At 40.6% G+C, this 17,139-nt stretch overlaps 1 protein-coding gene across 1 annotated transcript in view; it reads left to right on the top strand.

The window, feature by feature from the left end:
• The window catches only part of RPS6KA2 (ribosomal protein S6 kinase A2), a 157,136-nt gene that overhangs the window by 75,065 nt on the left and 64,932 nt on the right, over positions 1-17,139 (top strand). Inside the window, exons 4-6 of the mRNA XM_053938453.1 lie at positions 12,152-12,232; positions 13,020-13,099; positions 16,100-16,206. Of these exons, the coding sequence (XP_053794428.1) occupies positions 12,152-12,232; positions 13,020-13,099; positions 16,100-16,206 (268 nt within the window). The remainder of the gene's footprint in view (positions 1-12,151; positions 12,233-13,019; positions 13,100-16,099; positions 16,207-17,139) is intronic.

Below are 17,139 nucleotides of genomic sequence, written 5' to 3' on the forward strand. Positions count from 1 at the left end.
TGCAATTCCATTTTATCTCTAGAAAAAAATCCTTTTACCAGGAAGTGCAATGGCCTTTGTGAGCCCTCACACCCCTCATCAACACTAGCTGGAAAGCAGAGAGAGGAGAGAAACACACAGCTTAATTTAATTTGAACAAATCTATGAAGACTGACATGAAGCTTCAGCTAAAAGAATGAGATTGCCACTGCTGGCCATGTAGAGTGTTCTGCCTGAGCCAAGAACCTGAGAATGAGGAGTAGATGAACTTCAGGACAATCACAGAGGCTCAGTGGTTCTGCTTTGGAAGCAGGCCTCGTGTCCTTGCCTGGATCTGTGCCAGGTGAACCCACTGGTGCTCTGGGAGGGTACCCTGTCCCTTGCACGGCTACCAAGGCATCATCTGGAAGGCACCTGAAGAAGTCCCGTGGCCCACCCCTGACCTAGGGTGCTACAATGATGCTTTTGTGTCATTCCTCACAGATGTTTGACCAACTCATTCTTAGACTGTCTCTAGCACTATATTGTTACAAAATGCTTCCTAGCATCTGTCCAGTGTCTTCAGCCTTGCCACATCTGAAGCTGTTAGTTCATCTCCTCTCTCTTGAGAACATTTTCCTCTTTGTGGTTCTCTTCCGCATCTTGAAGTTTGCTATGTTCAGCTTCAATCTTCTCTAGGCTGAGAATCTTTTATGCTCCTTTCCTTCCTCAGTGTTCATTTTTCCTAGGTACTCATTTTAAAAGATTTAGTTATATACTAGGTAAGTCAGGCATTATCTGCTCTGGCTGCATGTCCTACCTTTCAGGTCCCCTGTGAATGCTTTGCTATGCCAGAGCAGAGATAATCCTGCTCTGCCACAAGGATTATTGAAAATTCAAGGGGTGTAATTAAACTAGTAGAAATGTCTTTCTGCAAAGACAGCAGAGTGGTCAGATTCTCGAGATGTTTGTTCCTTTGGAGAATCCCATTCAGAGAAAGTTCCTAGAAGAAGCCCTTGGGTAGATGGGTTTGTTAAATGGTGTGATTCTTGGGGTGTCCTGTGCAAGGCCAGGAGTTGGTCTTGATGATCATGATGGGTCCCTTCCAACTCAGCATAATCCATGATGCTCTGAGGATTTCTGGAGGGTGGTTGCCTGCAGCTGTCAACCTCCACACTCCTTCTCCCATTTAGTTTAAGAAATAAGCACATTTTCAGTGGACAGGGTGTTCCCAGGCCAGCTGGGCTTTACCAGTAACAAACAAAACACTGATCACTGTTTTACCTTCCCTGCTGCCCTTTTTCTTCTGCATTTCTAGCTGGTGTTCTATAAGCCAAATGAAAATCATGTGAAAGTCTACTTTTCTGGTTTTCTTTTGTTTTAATCTTGAGGGTTGAAATTTTTTGTGTCTTGTTTGTCTTGCACTGTCTTAAAGGAGCTTTGTAAGCTTTGTGCTTGCTTGCAATGCTTCTAATTTTAAGCAAATCACTGCCAAAAGAGGGAAGCTATTGCTGGCAGCCCATCATGTCAGCTGTTCAGCACGTGAATGAACCTCTGGAAGTCTTTTAATCCTGCCTGATGGCCAAGAGCTTGCTGTTGGTACCACAAGGCTGCGAATTACAGGAAGAGAAAAATTGCTCTTTTGGCAAATACAGGCTCGGATGCTCTTAGTCTTCATCTCCTTTGAGTTATGTCATGTTGTCTGTTCTTTCATGGCAGGCTGTGTCTAGCATGGGAGCTGGTACCTCAGTTTAGGAATTACAAGTCTTTGGCTGTGCTCACAGTTCTGCTGCTAGCCTGCTTCATGAACACGACTCAGCTGCCCTTACTGCTGCTCCTCTGCTCAATCTCCATGTCTGTAATGCTAACCCAGTTATGCCAGCCTGCTCTTCACAGTGCTCACTGCCCTTTGGAGGAGTAATAGCCAGATATTAATGGGGATGTTATTAACACCCCGCCTCACTGAAGTGCAGTCTATTGCGTTAGGGAATTTGATGGCTAAAGATTCCAAACAAAGAAATTTTTAGGAAATGTGTCTTGTGTATAGTGCATTGATTATTTGAAATAATCAGTACTATGAATCAACTCAAAATTGAATTTTGAATCAATATTCAAAATCAACAGCTTTTGAATAAATTTCCAGCTGTAGTGGAAAGCTAAACTGAAAATACAATAGCTAAACATCCCTGGGATTTTTAACCTCCCTGATGGACTCTGCAAGTCCTTGGCTGTGGTACAAATCCATTATCTATATGACAAGCATTTGTTTGTTCTGTTCATTGAATAAGTTGCACCATTTGTAACAGCCAGGATAATTGCTATATAACCAAGTTCAGCTGCCTGCAACTGCATTGCATTTGTAGTTGGTTGGAAACCAAATTCGTCAGCATCATCTGGGAGTTGCATCCAACTGCTTTTATTGGTTCCCATAACACAGCAGAAAAACCTTATTTCCTTTCAAGCATGAGGACAGATTAACAGTGAGGTCAGTGCTGTCACTTGATGCCATTTTAAGTCAGAGTGACAGCAGAGGAGGGGTCAGTTGCACTGGTGATGGTTTTCCTCACAGCACTGCAGCTGGATCGCTTGTAAAGCTTCACCAAACAGCTGGCCAGGCATTCTGTTCACAACTGCTCCTGGAGGTGTGCTAGCACATAGCTGGCTCTCTATAGGAGTTAGATAGCACTGTGTGGGAGACTACCATGTGGGATTTGTTTCTACAGAAGCAAAATTATTCTCTGTTTTCACATTCTTCATGTAGGTCACACATGTCAGTTTCAGATTCCGTGTGGCTGTGGTGTTTGCTCCAAGATGAAGGTTTTGATGGTTGAGGAGAGACCAGCAATCAGCATCAATGACAGCCTCTCCTTTCTATTTTCCCCACAGCATTTTCTATCTACATGTGATAGTAACTGGCACACTCAAAAGGTTTCCATGGCACATTAATTTAACTGATATTTTCTCAGCAGCAGTAGATTACTTTTGTAAATCCAGACAAAGCCTGAGTTGTTCAGACAATTGTAGTGTGTCCCTGGTCATCTTTCAGATCTTTGCATGGGCTGTGACATAGTTGCCATTGAGTGGGAATTGTCTTCATCAACACTGTAAACTCAGAATTGACTTTTCTCCTGAAAGAGAGCCTACATTTCCTCTTTTTCTGTTTATATTTATATTCTTCTATTTATATTCCTTTCTTTCCTTTTATTTTGATAAATAAGTATTGGTCCTACATTTTGATAGCCTTTAAATATTTATCTTCTATATAGGTTTTGTCAATGCTTATCTGTTCAAATTTAGTTTCATTATGGACATAATAAGCTCTGCAATGTGAAATGTCAATGTCATCCAGCTAGGTACTATCTTGTAAGTTATCCTAAGAAAGAAAAATTTGCAAGTGTGCATTTAGAAGTACTGTTTTGTATTTTTGTTTTTACATGGTGTTCCCAGCACAAAGCAAACAACTTCCAAAGCAGAGCTTTGAGGAAGCCTGAAAGTTTGCTCTGTGTGTGGAGTTTGGTTTGCAACCAGTCACTGGAAGGACTGTCACAGGGCTGGGTGGCCCCAGAGGGCTGCATTACCCCTCTGCCTTACCCACAGCTCTCACCCAGAGGGTAACAGCCATAGAGAGCAAAGATTCTTGAAAAGGCTATCTGAGATCACAAAATTAAAAGCACTGTGTGGAAACGAAACTGCTTGTGGTTATTCACAGGGTTTTCAAGTTCACTTCCAACATGAATTTTTGGTTCCTGATTTTTTTTTTCACTTTGGTGGAATGTTCTGATATAATGCTATGGGCATTAATCCTGCTGTAAATGCTGTGTTTCAGACAGCCTTCCAAACACTTGTGCATAATAATGAAATCTAGATTTTTCTTAAGATGTCCTTTATTGAGGTGGAGTCACTGCAGTAAAGTAGCACATAGTGAAAAGTGCAGTCTCATTCCCCTGCAGTCAGGGCAGGCTGGTTTCTTACTAAATAGTTATTTAACTTTTCCTGTTCAGTTTTGGTTTAAAATATGTCAGTAAGGAGGTTCCAATCCCAAGCCATTGCTCTGCTCTGTAGGGGTTCATGCAGTTACAGTTTGCCCAACATAGCCTACATTTCCTCTTTTTCTGTTTCACTTATCTTCTCCTATTTATATTAATTTCTTTCCTTTTATTTTGATAAATAAGTCTTTTTCCTCCATGTTTATATCCTTTAAATATTTATCTGCTCTCCTACTGTCTCCCTGTAGTCATTGCTCAGTAGTGTTTATGTTTAGCTTTTGGCAGTTTCTCGGTAACATAGGGGGAAAAAACAAGATTTCCTTTTTGGTTAGGTATTCTTTTAGAGCTCAAGCAGCTACACATATTTTTAGAGCTGTATATAGGGACTGAGATTTAGCTAGTGAGATCCTGTTAATGTCAACAGCGGTTTTACTATTGACTGCTTTAGGGCCATGATTTCACCCAGAAACTCCCTCAACTTAGTCATATCTTCCACAACAATCCCTATACGGTAGTGGAGTCCAGGCTGAAAAACAATTCACAATGGTTTGAGGACTGTGTTTCTCTTGTCAAAGGAGAAAGCAATAAATCAGCCTTTTTTGTTGTTGTTGTTGTCTGTGTGACCAAGGCTTGCTGATTGCAAAGCGTTAATGAGCATGTTGATAACAGCAAAAGAGCAGGCTTTTTCTTATGCTCTAATTTAGGAAATGACCTTGCCTTGACTTCACACCCTGCTTGCTGGTGGGACTGGAGGCTTCTTCAGTGACAGACAGCCGTCTCACAGATGCTTTTTCATTTTTATGAGGCAAACGTATCAGCAGAGCTATATTAAGTATGTCTGCATCACATCAGGTCCTGGGCGAAGCAGAGCTCTGTTTTATCTGAATGTTAACATTAAATGGCACAATTTTACTGAACTATTTAAATTCTAAATTCCTGTCTGTTTTGTGTGCAGGTAGCATGGAGGCCTGGGTTACAAGTAACCTGCTAAACCTCATCCTGTGTGGTTTACAAATAGAATCTGTCTCAGGGCTTCACATCTCCTAAATGAAGTGTGCCTTCAATGTTGGATGATAAGCCACTATTCCAGCTTCCTCAGTGATGCCTTAGATATAGTAGTTATTTGTTTTGGAAACCAAAATTTTTTGCAATTCAGTAACTGAAATGCTCATCCAAAAGATTTTGTTAGAACAAGTCGGATTGGACTGGCTCTGTGTTTACCACATCCAAGCAGCCTAATGGAAGGAGTGTTTAGAGTGAGAAGTCAGCATAGTGCAGTTGTGGTCTGGACAGCTTAGGGAGAATGTTAACATTTGCCTCCTGTCTTTTGATCAAATCGTTCCAAACCCTCCCTTCTGAGAAGGGAACCTCTCACTGTCCAGCCACTGCCTCACGTTACCCGTGTCAGAGCTAAGCTGGTAAACAATCACAAAAACTTCACTTCAAAACTTTGCATGTTTACCCTAAACCTGGAAGACATAGGGATTCTGTTTTAAAACTTCCTGATGGGTTTTTTTATTAACTATCTTCTGAATTTATGTTACAACTTATAAAGAAAAGATTCGTTTCTGACAGAGTGTCTATCCATAGAAAAAGGACAGTTGAGGGAAGTTTTGCTTGACAAAATATCATTATTAAGCATTTCAGCAGAATTCTTTGGTCTGATTGTATACCTTTTCAAACAATATTTTATAGTTATACATTATAATTAGAGTTAAGAAAGAGGATATAAAATAAAACCCTTAACAAAGTGTACTTTGATGCAGCCAAAACAATTTTTCTCCATTTAATTTCGGCAAAATGTGCCAAATTTAGAATTTCTGTTCCAGTTTAGAGAACAAAAACCCACAGCAAAAAATCTTAAAAAATATTCAAAATTACAAGTTTCAAACAGGCCAACAGAAAACATTTACTAGGATTACTTCAGCCTATGACTAAAACTGCCCTGGTGGCAAATAACAGCATCCCAGTACATATGTTCTACACAGAGAAGAAATAGCACATTTCCTCTCCTTCCAGGAATTCTCACTTAATATTTTATAAAAGATTTTTGGTCTCATCCTTAAACATCTGGGCTGGACCAGGCAGAAGGTTTCATACTGTGCCATTAAACAAAATAGTGGGGGCTCATATAACAAAAGAGAAGGGACTTGAGTGGGCTTTAAATGACTCTCACACAGGGAAACTTTGCCCTGAGTTCGTGTGCCAAGAGTTCTTGGGGAGATCCTATGCCACACTCACACCCTTTTACTAAGTGAATTAGTAGTTGCTCAAAGGTCCTGAAGGAGAGGAAATGCCCCTTTCAATCCAAATGGCTTTTTAGACCTGGAGAGACTGAACAAAGGGGACAGTTTTTTTTCCTGTAGAAGGCAGGCATAAGAGGGAATATCTCTGCGTTTTCATCCCTGAGCCAGTGTTCACTCCTCATACTTTTCAATCATAAAAGCTGTATTTTTGCCTTTGATGATATGCTGCAGAAAGTATTTGTGGTGAATGCCAAAGCACAGACAGCTTTCACACCTCCAGAGTAAGGTGATGCACAGACTTTACTCAGCTCTCCCTGTAAAACCCACCAAACAGGTGTGTTTTCAGAGCAAAGAGCAGCAGTGCTTGATTAAACCACGCTGGGCTTCAAGCTTAAAAGGCAAGTGGCAAAACTCACTGCCCTGAGAGACCCAACAGTTCCTGGACATCTGGATCATCTGCATCTCAAGCAGGACAAGTAAAAAAAAAAAAAACACTTCATTGCTTCTCTTGGCTTAGCAACTTCTCCATAGCAAAACACAAGGCAGACACTCATTTGATACTGGAATGCTCCATGGATAGGAAATATGAATCTTGGTGCTGCCTCTTCTTTGCAGCTGCATGCAAGTTAGCCAGCACTGCAGCAGGGCAGGAGCTGCAAGGGAAAAAATTCATCCCTCTTTAAATTGTATTTAAGAGTAGGACTGAGGACTATATGTCCTGGTCATCTTTGTGTTATTGGTTTCTTGTATGCTGAAACTAAATCTGAAATACCTATTTTGTGTGGGGAGAAAAGGCCAACTGTCTCATACACGTTTTAAACAAATTTTCTTTATTGCAAAACTATATGAAACCAGTTTCTTCCTTCAGTTCATCATAATTTCCAGAGCTGCTGATGAAGTGTTTACTGGGGCATCTGAATTCTAAGGCCAGCCTTCTTATTAATTTGTCATTTTGAAATTATGCCTGTTCCTAGAGCATAGGTAATTATTGCCTGTCAGTAAGAGTTAGTACTGAAATTGTTATTTCCTGCAATAGTATTAATAATAATAAAAAATAGTTACAAGTTCCACTTCGGTACAACTGAAGCAAATGAAGCATAGGAGCATGTTACACCCAAATTCAAGAAACAAATACTTTATTGATGATTTCACAGGATATCACATCCACTAAGGTAAATAAATTTAAATCAAACCTATGATTTCCATAAAAAGAAAAAGAGTTCCAGGTGCAACTCTGCAGAGGTGTTGAAGATTTTCAGTTTTGCACAAGTTGTGAACAGATGTATTTCCAGCTGTAGGTTTTGGATCTTTAGAGGAAATTCCCTTCTAGCAGATGGCAGCTTTCTTTTCTCTTTATCAAGCTGTTTATTGAGTCTGGTTTCAATGAATTTAGTTAGAACTGGTTTACACATTTGTGAGGGGTGTAATTCTGACTTTTCTGGTGACATACATCATCATAGGATTTGGCTTATTGGATACCATTTCACATCTGCATCTCCCAGACTCTGGTGAGAAACAGTTTCACCTGGGAGCTATGCATAAGCAAATCTGTGGATATTCAGTGGTCCAGTTCTGCTTAAAAATACACAAAATTTGAAATTTCACCTCTGCATAAGGACATGAGATTTATGTGATCGTCTGGCTGGTCTGTCAGTCTATATTTCTCTAATCATGGGGTTGAGCCCAACAGCTAATTTCAGCCAAAAATCTAAAACACACTTAATCTCCTGCAGCATCTGTGGATTTTTTTGGTCAAGAGGAGAGATCCAAGTTGGTGTCCCAGTGAGAAAACAGCAGGAGGTTGCAGCTGCCAGAGGCTCCATGGGATAGGAAGGAGGCGACTGTGCAGCACCCTCAGCTCACCAAGCTGCTCCTTGCTGGTCAAGGCTATGAGGAAAATATGACAAGGGCTCAGGTCATTGCTCTGAGGATTTATTTTCAGCTGAGTTTGCATGTCCTAGAAGCCATGTTTGCACCTGACAAGTCCCATGTGATTTTTTTTCTTTAATTTTTTTTTTTTTCTGCAGCATCAGATTTCATCAATCTGTTCTTTAATTCTCTTTGTTGGAAAATTGAGCAGAGATACTTCAGAGGGATATAGCGAGATTTAATTAACTTTTACAAACAGAGAGAATAATGAATAGGTGATAAAGACTAGAAATGGAAGTCCAATACTAAAGTGTAGTATTGATTTAGAGACATCTATCATTCCAAATCTCAACATTGGAGCATCAAGGCTACTTTAAAATACAACAAACAAAGGCAACTCTTTGATTTCTTTAAAGCCAAATGTGTTGTTTCATGTAAAAGGAGAAAAAAAAAATAAAAAGGAGGGGGAGATAAAATGACCTCCCCCAGACTCTGGACTCCTGAAACCCAGTCTGCATTCTTACTGATTTTTCAGAGTGCCCTTTTACAAAGGAGTGTCTCTGCTCTGGAGATCTGTTTTTCTACCTTTGCTGCAGAAGCATAGGGCTGAGTGGTAAAGCTGTGGTATAATGGCTCTTTCCCCATCTCAAAAGGGTTCCATATTCTGGGCCACAGAGGAACTTTCTTCCAGAAAAATCACCTTCACAGAATGATATGCATTTCAAAAGAAAAGCACATGAAGTCCCTGTGTGACATTATTGGTACGCTTCTGCATCCAGTGTGTCAACAGGACGCTTTTCTGTTTTTCCTTTGTGTTGTAATAATGCTCTGCTGATGAATGTAGGTGCAGCATGAAAAGCTGCTCTTTAGAGGATTTGAGTTTAGTACTGTGTGGAACAAGAACACAGTAAAGCAAATAGTATTTCCAAGCAGAACCACTGAAGCAAGACTGTGGTCACTTTTAGAAAGCCTGTATTTCTCCATATCTCAGGTGACTAGGCACCACACACGTACTTTGTCTTCTGGACATAGGCAGTGTGGATTTGAGTTTAGAATTTAGCTCTCTACTTCTGCCTACAACAGTAGGCAAACATTAACAGTATTAAAACCAGATTAAAATAACAGCAATAGAATTGAAAAGGATGTTGCAGAGAGTTTTATGTAGATATTCTATTTGCATTATCTTTTTTGTGTTCCTCTGCTATGTGAAGAATTTGAAATTGAGTTGCAAGTTCCTAAGCCTGAGTCCTATTTTGGTTTTACTCCACTTGAGGCAAAGTGCTGAGTTTTAAAGAAGTGAGGAGGGTAATGGATGAAATTTGAAGCTATTGTTTTGTTCACTGATTTATTTCTTCTGTTGCAATACATTTTGATGCTGATTTAATTAACTTAGTTTGTAGCTCCCCTTATTCTTGCTTAATTAATTAATTAGTTCTTCACTTCTGGTTAAGCAGTGACATTTCTTATTGAAAGGTAGGGATAAGCAAATAATTTATAATTAATAATGCTTTTTGCCAAACATCTCTGGGCAGATTGTGAAATTTTTAACCTTATTTGTGTATTTTCTGCATGTATCTTCCTGTAGAAACAGCTTTCTGTAAGTGGCAGATGCTTTTGTCACACATGCAGGGGGATTTCTCTCCCTGATGTTTCAGGCCAGGGGATTCAGCAGCACTTCAGTTAAAATTGTCAAAAAGGACAAAAAAAAAAAAATGGATAAAAAGCAAATCTATCATCTGACAACCCATTCTTAGTTAAAAAAAAATTTAAACTTTCAAACACCAATTTCAGCCTGGTGACATCAAGAAGACAGTTTCCAAAATCACTGGAAAGGGACTGACCCACCCAGAGAGGCAACCAAATCACCAAGTGCTGTCCTGAGCCACCTCCAGAGGACTCTGGGGAGGGACCAGGTTGCTGTACCTCAGTGCAGTCAGCAGATATTCACACTGGCACTTTGCTGTTTATCACATTTGCTTTGCTGCCCAGTGCCCTTGGCCATGGCAGTTCATTAAGATGTCTGTAATATGCACTGTCTTGCTGGATCTTTCTCTAAATAAGATTTTAAAGAGGAAAGTTCTAAGTGGAAAATGGTATCTGCCATGGGAGCACTAATTTAGAGCATCCATACCCTGGCAGGACCCAGCTGGCCCCGAGGGAAGCATGGTGGGGCACATGCAGGGCACCAGGGGGGTCTCAGCCCATGGAGCAGGGCAGAGCCCACGCCACTGCCACGCACCCTCATTAGTGCTCTTGCCACCAAATGCTGCCTGAGGGATGCCCCAGGCCCTATGAGGACAGCAGTGCCCAGGTGGGGACAGTCTGTGGGGCTGCTGAGCCTCCTGAGCTTCACAAGCCCAACTTCTCCTCCCGAAAGACAGGTTTGCAAAAGGAAATGTCGCCCCTTAATGCAGCAGCTACAGCTTCAGGGGCCATGACTGGAGAGTGAGATGTCTTCTGTGGTGACATCACCTTCTCTTTAAGTCTGGTGTGCCTCTTGTGGGCCTTTGGTGAGAAGGGTGGCTTGTGTGTTTACAGGTCCACACCCGGTAACCACCACAGCAGCAAGCAGGGCATGGGGCTTCAGCAAAGCACTGGGCTGCACAGCTGAGCCTTTGCCTGTTGAGAGGTTAAAATGATGGCTGGAGGATTGATATGATGATTGATATGAATGATGTGCTGCTGCTCTGACAGCCTGTTGTCACAACTCTGCAGTGCAAATGCACGGAGGAACTTTCTTAGGCTACCTAACCAAGCTTAATGGAAATGTCCCACGTAGTGTTCAGCAATGCCCACCTATCCAACACAAATTCCCACCTGGGATCATCCTTGATGGACAGCATAAGAAACAATCTGTCTTCACATAGGTTAAGAATTTTGTGAGTGTAGGATGTGTGATTTTTACTTGTGGGATGAGATTCCCTCTGTTTTGAATTTATCTACAAGGTAGCTCGAATGAGCTAGTAAAGCTTACATCGCTATTGACCTAAGTTAAGCATCAAAATAGCAAGAAACCAGAGTATGTCACCTGTGCTATTTAAGGTTTTCAGATCAGCTGGTTTGGACCTATTTCTGTCAATTTTTGAAGTACATCAATTTTTGAAGTACAGCAATAGACGGGGGTTTTGTTATGTATGTTCCTTACTCGGGTGCTGAGAGTACTCAGCTCAGTACTCTGAGCAGCTCCACAACACATGCCTGCAATAACAGAGTCTGACAGATCTCAGGCTTTGCTACCTAAAATAGTTTCTTAATATGTCTTCTAGATGCTTTCATCTGAAAAGCATATTGGCATTGTGAAGAGAACAAAGAAAATGTCAATATTTTTCAGTAAAATAGTGATTGACTGAAAAATGTAAATGCATCCTTAGGATCAAGATTTGGTAACATGGGGACTTGAATCCTCCTCAGTGTCTGAATATTCTGTTAAATGGCTTTGGTATGAAATCTTCAGCATTAGTTTTGTTTAGCTTGAACTCAGCTCACCTTAGAAATTATGATTTCCCTTACTCTCTAGTCATCTCAAACACAAAAAGTATTTTTCTCTCTGCTGTCACACAATAAAGTTATCTCTACACATAAAAATAATTAGTTACTATTTTTATTTGGAATTTTTCTTTGTTATGATTGTTTGGGTGGTGGTTTATTGGAAGTTTTGAATATTGTATATACAAACTACTTCCAGAAAGTGCTATTCAATAATACGTCATAAATGCTGCTAACATCAGCAAAATACAATAACTTAATTTGAACAAGATTAAACTGACTTGCTCTGGGACTGGTACATTCTGTTTCATCTTAAATGAAGTAAAGTAATTAATTTTGTGTAGTTTTCATTTTCACATTAACATTCTCTTCTGTGAAGTGTAATTGCCTTCTTCTTGTTTGCAATACCGTAGTCATTTTAGTTAGGGCAGCTCTCTATAGGGAAAGACACAGGGCCTTCCTAGAGAACTTGCTACACAGACCAGACAGTCAGAAATAGCAGAGTGAGGATCAGAATCCAGATTGCCAGAACCTTATTCCAGTACTGTATCAAATGACCATGCTGCTTCTTAATATGTCACTGTTCTTATTATTCTTTCTTTACAGTTCGTGATCGGGTACGATCTAAAATGGAGAGAGATATTTTGGCAGAAGTGAACCATCCTTTCATAGTCAAGCTTCATTATGGTAACTATAATAAAATATAATTCATGTTTGTTCTTAATTTGGGTGGAGAATTGTAACTAGGTGTGTTACACTTTGGTGCAGATGCCCCCTGCCTACTTATGACTCTGTTGCTAACAAAGTCATAGAGGCTACCTGTGTGAAATTCTTCATTTATGCTGAAGGAGACATCCAGTACTTGTAAGTTTCAGCCATTCCTCCATTGAAATATATTTATCATAAAGTCTGACGTGATAGGTAGTGCTGGTGAGGTACTGCTGAGTTTACATCTGCCAAACTCTCACCTGCTGTCAGGTATCGTTTAGAAAGACAGAGAATTTAAATAAAAGCAGGTTGTACCAGTCTAAATCATTATAGCTGTGTACATGAGTGTGGTGTCTTGCTGGAGTTGTCTCCTGCCACACCAACCCCATCACTACTGTCACAGGTATTCTGAGGGCGTTTGGGTATGTGGGCTCTTCTCTCACACAGACATGGAAACCTCTCTCTATGCCTCGCTCTCAGTGACTCCTGATACCTTGTGGAGTGGGAAACACTGTTAATTCATAGGTGCTTAACATGGAAATGAATATATTGGTAATGCACAGTGTCTCTCAACTGACACTATTTTTTCCCATAGCCAAAGCTCAATTGCTAAGTTCTATACAGAAATGGTTTTTTTCGGTTCTCAAAGTTTTGAAGTGTCAGTGAAGCAATGGCATGGATGATACACTGCTAGTCAACAGGACTTACTCTTCAGGGACTTTATCTTGATTCAAACTTCCAACATCTTCATCCTTTTCTAATGCAGCATTTCAAACAGAGGGAAAGCTGTACCTAATACTAGATTTCCTGCGGGGAGGGGACCTTTTCACCAGACTCTCCAAAGAGGTAAGATGATAGATCTTGAACTCAGAAATGAAAGACTGTCTTGGATTTTCAGAACTCAAATTGAGTTCGTGGGAATGAAAAATGGCCTTAGGAATAGTCATATATATATGTAATAGAGCTATCTCATCTTGCATGGTTAAGTGGGTTCTTAATAATTGTATTTGAATTATGCCAGAGGTGATGCAGCAGATACCATGTAGGCATCACTGCCAGAGAAAACTGCTCCACTGCTATGCCATTCCTGCAGCAAAATAGCCCCAGACTTGATGCTTTCAGAGTAAGTCTTTGATGTGATGAAAAATAGTCTGAGAAATCAATCCCCAATACATTTTGCCCTAGGGATGAGCACAGAACCTCTGGAAAAACACACATATACTGCCGGGGAGGAGGGAGGGATGGCCATGGGTCAGGGCCAGCCTCTGCAGCTGCTGGGAGCAGGTTAAGGGCCATGCACCAGCCCAGACATGGGGGATTGACTATCACAGCCCTCATGTGTCCCCCTCCTGCCTGCCAGGAGCAGCTGCTGCTTCCATTCCCTCCCCAGGCTCTCATCCCTCCCCTGTCCTCTGCATGCCATGCCCCTGGAGAGGGACTGCTGCAGGCAGGGAACGTCCCAAACCCGAGTCTCGCTGGTGCCCACGCAGAGCAGCCACAAAAGGTTTTCTAGGTTAGTTTAGCTCTTTCCTGTAGCTCCAAATCTCTGTGAGCCAGCAGTCCCAGAGAGATCCCTGCAGGAGTGCAGGAGGCTCCAGTGAGGCAGGATGGCTGCCCTGCAGTTGTCTGTGCCCTGGTGTTTTCTGTCACCAACACAATGTCCCCAGCCCTTGGTATTTCTGAGGGTGTGGGGACAGAGATGCAGGCAACCACTTATCACAGAGTGTTTAAAGGCAGGAACCTTTCAAATGCCATCTTGAGGGGAAGCTCTGTTGCTCTTCTTGGGTTTGGGGAGCTACTGATGGACTAAAAAAGCTGTGAAAACAGTATTTTCAGTCAAAAGTTCCCCAGCTCTCCCCCACCCCTGTTCAATTCCTGATTCATTGACATGCTACAGGATGCTGTGTGCCCTGCAACTTGGGACCCCAAGCTTTTGCTTTTAAGGTTTGTTTTCTAATGCAAGAAGACATTGGTAACAAGTTAATTACACTGCTGAGTAATGATCCTTATATAAATATTCAGTCCCTGGTAGCAGTTATTTTTAATATGAGAAAAAATATTTTAAAAATTTAATGTAAAATGTCCTGCTGTTGTCATGAGACCAAGCTTTATTAATGAGGCAGTGCTGTTGTCTCAGCAAGGGTCTCTCTGATTTCATGGAAGACAGAAAATGTGGCTCTTGCCTAAGAGGGCAGGTCCATGTTCTGCACAGCCAGGGAAATCAAAAGTGGAAGACAACAGCTCAGACTTTGTACTTCTTTAAAGCTTCATGTTTTCCCCAGAGCTTGTCCAGGGCAATTCACCAATTCCTGTACTGTATACTGTCATTAATGACTCATTAAGCTGACAGTAAAAACATACTTCTCTTTTTTCAGTGCTTGCAGCTCACCTTGCCTGCCTATGCTTTGCTGCTGTTTAGGGGCAAGGTATTGCAAGGGAAGAAGTTCTGGGAAAGCTTGAACTGTTTGCAAATTGTAGTTATAGATTAGGTCAAAAGGTATTGATTTCAGTGGACTTCAAGTCAGATCCCATATACATATATTGTGTGCATGCATGCAGAGCTTGCCTATTTCTTGCTCTTTTTGAGACATCTGACTTTAACTAGGTGTATATGTATAGATTAGATTTTTCCTGGATTCTATTGATTTAATTTCTTGCCTACATTGTTTATTTTAAATCTTATAACTAATTTAAATTTCTTTTAAAATTAATGTCATTTTTACATTCAATACAATTAAATTTGAGAGGTTTTGCTTGTGTATTCATTTATTTTTTTCCTTGTGGTTTTGTTTCTAGCCTTTGCAGTAAAATTCTTAATTAAATTATGTGACATCTGTACTCTGAATCATCTCTTTTTTCTCTCAGCTGTCTGGAGCTTCTCAAAGCACTCAGATATTTTGGCTACCCGTTTTTTGAGAGCAGAGACTTAATTTTAAAATTAAGCTCTACAACTTCTACTGTAGAATTTACATTTACATATGACAAGTAAATTTGTATTCAGCTGACTCATTTTACTTCTGTCATGCATAATCACACTTGTGTATCCAATATATCAGCTTCTTTTTCTGCATTATTATCTCTGTGCATATTGAAATTTAATTAAAGAGAACATCTCAGATATAATGGAAGTTGAACCAAAGGGGTTTCCTGCCATTTGAGTTTTTCAGAGCTTATTGGTTTTTTGATTACAGAAGTTTCTTCTCACCTAAAACACAGCTTTCAGTGTCAGCAGTGTCCATGTCAGCTGCAGAAAACACTGTCTTCAGTTAGCACCTCATCAGGCCTTGGATGTTAGTCAGCACATCACTGCCTAGAGCATCTGCACTGATACTCCTTGGACCTCCAAGGCATGGGGTTTTAAATCCACCTCTGATTCTCTCCATGCTGGGTATTCTGCTCAGCCTTGGAAGTATTCCACTTCCCCAAAAAGGTTTCCCATGCTATTTCATGGGAATTTGGTAACCAAATGCCAAGACTTTAGCAAGTTAAGGGATATGAAAGCAATATGGGCTGCACTGAATGTGTTTAATTTTGCTGTTCGTTTCCAAAGGCTAAGGAGTTATCATTTATTCCTAATATTGTGACATAATATCATCTAAACAGATGAAACAGATGAATGAGAGCAGCATATTTTAAGGAATAGAGGTGCTCCATAGATCAAATTTTGTTTTATAGGGAGAATCTGGTAAGAATTGTTAATGTCAGTTCACATAAATTATGGAAAATTGAACCTGATATGATGGTCCTTCCAGCATTCCCAAGTTAGACAATTCCTTCCCTGTGTCTGCTTAAGGCAAGCCAACCCACCACTGTCCAATAAATAAATGTGGTCTTCCTTCTCTCCAGGTGATGTTTACAGAAGAGGATGTCAAGTTCTACTTGGCTGAGCTGGCCTTGGCATTAGACCACCTCCATGGTCTTGGAATCATTTACAGGGATCTAAAACCAGAAAAGTAAGTTAACAAGGAAAAGAGAACTGAAACATAAATACATAAACTTTTAGGTTGCTTCTGCTCCTTGTCATGCTACTAAATGAGAAGGTGCCAGGGGCTCTGCCTTCCTTCTTGTGAGACTCTACATGAGACCATCACTAACAGCAGCAGGGTTTTCCTGTCATCTTAGCATGAGGCCAAATGTTTTGACTGTGCTCCAGTATGATGGGACCTCTGTGTGCCTGGCCTTCAGTTTTGTGAATGACTTCAGTAAAGAATTCAGATCCCTGTGCCTTTAACTTCACTGGCACTGTTCTCTGCAGCATTTAATCTGGCCTTCCCCCGATGCAGTGGAAACCCCTCAAAGCAGCTCCACTTCCAGCTCATACAGAATGTGGCGTGGCACCGTTCAGTTTTACTGCAGCTATTGCTTAAAGTAAATGAGCATGTCTGAGAACTTGTTAACTCATAACAGACATGATAATCAGGACTTTTAAAACACTTGTATTAACTGTGCAAAATATTTTCCAAAGTATTTGTTCTCACTTATATTTGCAGCTATTTTTCACTTGTAATGTAGTCCTAATTTTCCTTTCTCATTTTTATTTGCAATACATCAATAGAGCAAATGACACCCTCAGTGCTATCACTGGGAGTGACATGATACTGTTTATATTCTATACCCTTTGCTTGGTGCTTTGCTGGATTCTGCTGTGACGACTCAAATCAGGCTGCAACATTCCAAAGTTCCTTTTTAATGTAATGGTCACCAGCATTTATAAAAGATAACCACTGAGGGCAGTCTTTTTGGCAATTGCTTACACTTTCAAAGCCCAACAGCACAGCAGCATTTTCCTTCTGTGGCATCAAACTGAAAAATATGCAGGTCTTTCTTTAAAATGGAGCGTTATCGCTTTCACTCTCACAGACAAAATATGAGACCAAAAGTGATGG

The sequence above is a fragment of the Vidua chalybeata genome, chromosome 3, assembly GCF_026979565.1.
Source record: "Vidua chalybeata isolate OUT-0048 chromosome 3, bVidCha1 merged haplotype, whole genome shotgun sequence".
Lineage (NCBI taxonomy): Eukaryota > Metazoa > Chordata > Aves > Passeriformes > Viduidae > Vidua > Vidua chalybeata.